A 3727-nucleotide genomic window follows, 5' to 3' on the forward strand; every position below is an offset into this window, starting at 1 on the left:
AGGTTTATCCATGTTATACTGATAGTATGAATCAATACTTCATTCTTTTTTATTGTGGAATCTATTTCATTGTATAGATAAAGACAACATTTGATTTATCATTTGGGTGGTTTCCACTTTTTGGCTATTAAGAATAATGGTGCTCTGAATATCCATGTACAGCTTCTTATGTGGACGTATGTTTTCATTTTTCTTGGGTATGGGCCTAGGTTCATGTGATAACTATTTAACCATTCTAGTAATCACCAAGCTGTTTTCCTTAAGCATCTGTACCAACAGCAGTATATAAGAGTCCTAACTTCCCTGTCTCCTCACCAACACTTGTTATTATCTCTTTTTTATTATCATCATGCTGCTGGGTGTGAAGTATAGTGCTCATTGTGGTTTTGATTTGCATTGTCCTTATGGCTAATGTTGTCAAGTTCATGTGCCGTTTGACTGTTTGTATATCTTTGCAGAAATGTCTATTTAGATCATCCTTTGCCCATTTTTAGATTGGGTTATTTGTCTCATTATTATTGAGTTGTACGAGTACTTTATATAGTCTCGATACAAGCCCCTTTACCAAGTATATGATTTGCAAATACTTTCCCTCATTCTGTGGGTTGTCTTTTCATTTTCTTAATGGTCCTTTGAAGCACAAAAATTTTTAATTTTGATGGAGTCCAATTTATCTAGTTTTTCTTTTGCTGCTTATGCTTTTGATGTCATATGTAGGGGTAGTATTTTATATTTCCTTGTATAATCTCAAAAAATGAATATATTAATATACATAAACAAGCACTCAGCACAGAATAAGAACTCAATATTAACTATTATTGTTACTGTTATGGAGTCCATAGTTTACTTCTAAAACAATGTCCAAAACAATGTCACTGAATTAATGTTTAGAAATTAGTAGCTAAAATTAGGAATAAGAACATTTAAGCATTGTTGGGGTAGTCTTTATGTCATAAAATTTCAGTTGAAGTTTTACCCCAACAGAATACTTTGAATCAGGATCTTTTGGAATACTGCCTTCCAGAAAGTACTTCCTTATCAAAATTAGTGTTAAAATTACCAAACAGAAAACTTGTGTGCAATATGGCAGTTTTTAATACAAGCTACTGATTTATTCTTTTCCATATCTGTTGAAATGACCAAGGAATATAAAAAATAGGATTTTAAAATGCAGTAATACTGAAACTGAAAATGCAGTATCGAGAATCTTTCTGGATAGTAGGAGGCAGGATTTATGAGTTTATAACAGATCTTTTTCTTAAAAATGGAACTAATTTCAATCCGTAAGCCTCCTCTAAGAGTTTTCTGTTAGGCCACCATCCACCCAGTTGTCGAACCCAGGCGTATCACTGCCTCTTTTCTCCCTGAAAGTTCTTATCGCTTAATAATCACCAAGTCCTATCAATGCTACCTCTTAAATAATATTTAACATTTATTAAGCCCTCTCCATGTGGGAGGCCCTGTGCTAAGTGCTTTTTACATGGGCTGTCTCAGTAAATCTTAACAGCTGCCTTTTATAGATAATGCTTACAGATGCGGTCTCTGAGTTTCAGTGAGTTTAAATAGTTTGCCCAAGACCACCTACCTATGAAGTCACAAGGAGCCTGGCTCCTGAGGTCACTAATTAGTTTCTCTTAAGTCTGTCTAGTTCTTTGCATTCTCCTGCTGCCATCCTGTCTGGCCATTATTCTCTCTTAATTGCATTAGTGTATTAGCAGCCTCTCAAATCTATATTTCACACTGAAGTTAGAGTCATCTTTCAAAGGTATAAATCCAATCATGCCCTTTCTATATAAAATCCATGAACTGTGTTTTAAGGATTTCAGTGATTGGCCCTTGCCTACCTCAGGGTCTAGCTTCTTTTCCCAAAACTCATNTTATAAACTAGTGGTTCCCACAATTAGCATGCACCAAAATTGCCTGGAGGGCTTGATAAACCACAGATACTGGGCTTTGTGCCCAAAGTTTCTGATTAAATAGGTCTGGGGTGGGCCCCAAAACTTGCATGTCTAACAAGTTCCTAGATTCTGCTGATGATTCTGGTCTGGGAATTACACTTTAGTTACCACCAGTATAAATAACTCCAGGAGAATGACACTTGAAGCATCAGATGGAATCTGATCAAGTAGCATCATTGGCAGCTGGCCCCCTTCCTGGGAACTTGAAGGCCGGGAAATTTGCACCAGTACTGGCCAACCCTCTCATCTCCTGCTCTCAATATAGATTAAAAGTTGTGTTCCTTAACTACATTAAACGGTGTTCTTTTGTCTGTTAGATCTTTCAGTCAGTCTCATTACCAGTATCCTTGTGACAACCTCATGGTGATAGTTATAACAAATGATAACTTCTGTTTTTAAATTATGTTTCAGGGTGATTACAATTCAGACATTCATCTGATCACAAGAGAAAGAGATGAACTTCAGCATATGCTTGAAAGATTTGAAAAACATATGGAAGATATTCAGTCCAATGTTAAATTATTGACAGCAGAAAGAGATAAACTAAGTGTCTTATATAATGAAGTAAGAAATTTATTATAATTAAGCCAACAGATTATATAGACCCAGTTAACTATAATGGAATTAGTATGCATCTTTTAAACTATAATATATGGACCTTGTGGTATTCCTTCATAATTAGAATTATAAATAGTAGTTTCTCCTATCATCCTGTTCCCAAAGCAGAGATTTCTATTAATTTTTCATATTTATTCCTTCTCTTTTCTAGCTTATGTGTCAGGTCAGGAGATAATCTACTTCTAAAACTACCTGGAACAGGTCTTAGACTAACTCTGAGCCAAGTTAATACCTGGGATTCAGACATGTTAGGATATGTCTACCAAATGGTGGGTAGCACCCACTATTTGGATGTATTGGATGTTGAGGACTTTGCCCCTAGTGAGAAAACTAGGGAAGAGGGAAAACAGCCGGCCCAGTTACAAAGCCTCTGTTGTCAGAGGCCAAGGTGAATCTGAGTAAAGCGTGGTATCGATCACCTAAATTTGTTCCCATACCAATCTTCCATGAAATCCTTCTGCTACTTCAAGAGGGTAAGAAGGACATCCAAGTTAAAAGGTCAAGTTGAAAAAGCTGTTTTCACTTTTGTAACTTTTTTTGGGATTCTGAAGTGCAAATTGATCCACTTCTGGGCTTTCCTCACTGTTGGCTTAGACCTTGGCCTTCTTGGGTCTGCTTAGTTAATTACTGGTTGTCCATCTGCTCTCTGGTTTCCAAAATTTTTTGTCTGGCACTTCCCTCAATCTCCTTGTCTTTTTGTTGTTGTTGTTTTTATTATTATTGTTATTATTTTAATCTTTCAACTCGTTGGAATTTTGAAAAAGCAAAGGCAGCATGTGTTTAGCTTGCATTTTTTTTTTAACTGGGAGCATATCCAAAGTGTTTTTTATTTATACTTTTAATTCTTTAAGGCTCAGGAAGAATTATCTTCATTAAGACAAGAATCCACCCAAAGCACAGCTTCCCAAAATATTGCTAGTCTTATGGAAAAGGAAAAAGAAGTTGCATTATCTGAGTTAAGGAGGATTATGGCAGAAAAGGAAGCTTTAAAAGACAAGTTAAAAGTAAGTAATCAGATTGACTTTTTTTTTTTTTTTTAAAGATTTTTATTGAGGAATTGGGGAAGGGGAACAGACAAGTTGCTGTCCTTTTGTTCTTCAGTCTAGTTGTGGAGGATGTTGCTTCACTGGCCCAAGTTGGCACCATCATTG

The 3727-nt window shown here is 35.9% G+C and overlaps 1 protein-coding gene across 1 annotated transcript in view; it reads left to right on the forward strand.

The window, feature by feature from the left end:
• Positions 1–3727, forward strand: part of CEP135 (centrosomal protein 135) — a 68395-nt gene that overhangs the window by 23733 nt on the left and 40935 nt on the right. Inside the window, exons 8-9 of the mRNA XM_019664354.1 lie at positions 2370–2522; positions 3428–3580. Of these exons, the coding sequence (XP_019519899.1) occupies positions 2370–2522; positions 3428–3580 (306 nt within the window). The remainder of the gene's footprint in view (positions 1–2369; positions 2523–3427; positions 3581–3727) is intronic.

Source organism: Hipposideros armiger, unplaced genomic scaffold, assembly GCF_001890085.2.
Source record: "Hipposideros armiger isolate ML-2016 unplaced genomic scaffold, ASM189008v1 scaffold_420, whole genome shotgun sequence".
Classification (NCBI taxonomy): domain Eukaryota; kingdom Metazoa; phylum Chordata; class Mammalia; order Chiroptera; family Hipposideridae; genus Hipposideros; species Hipposideros armiger.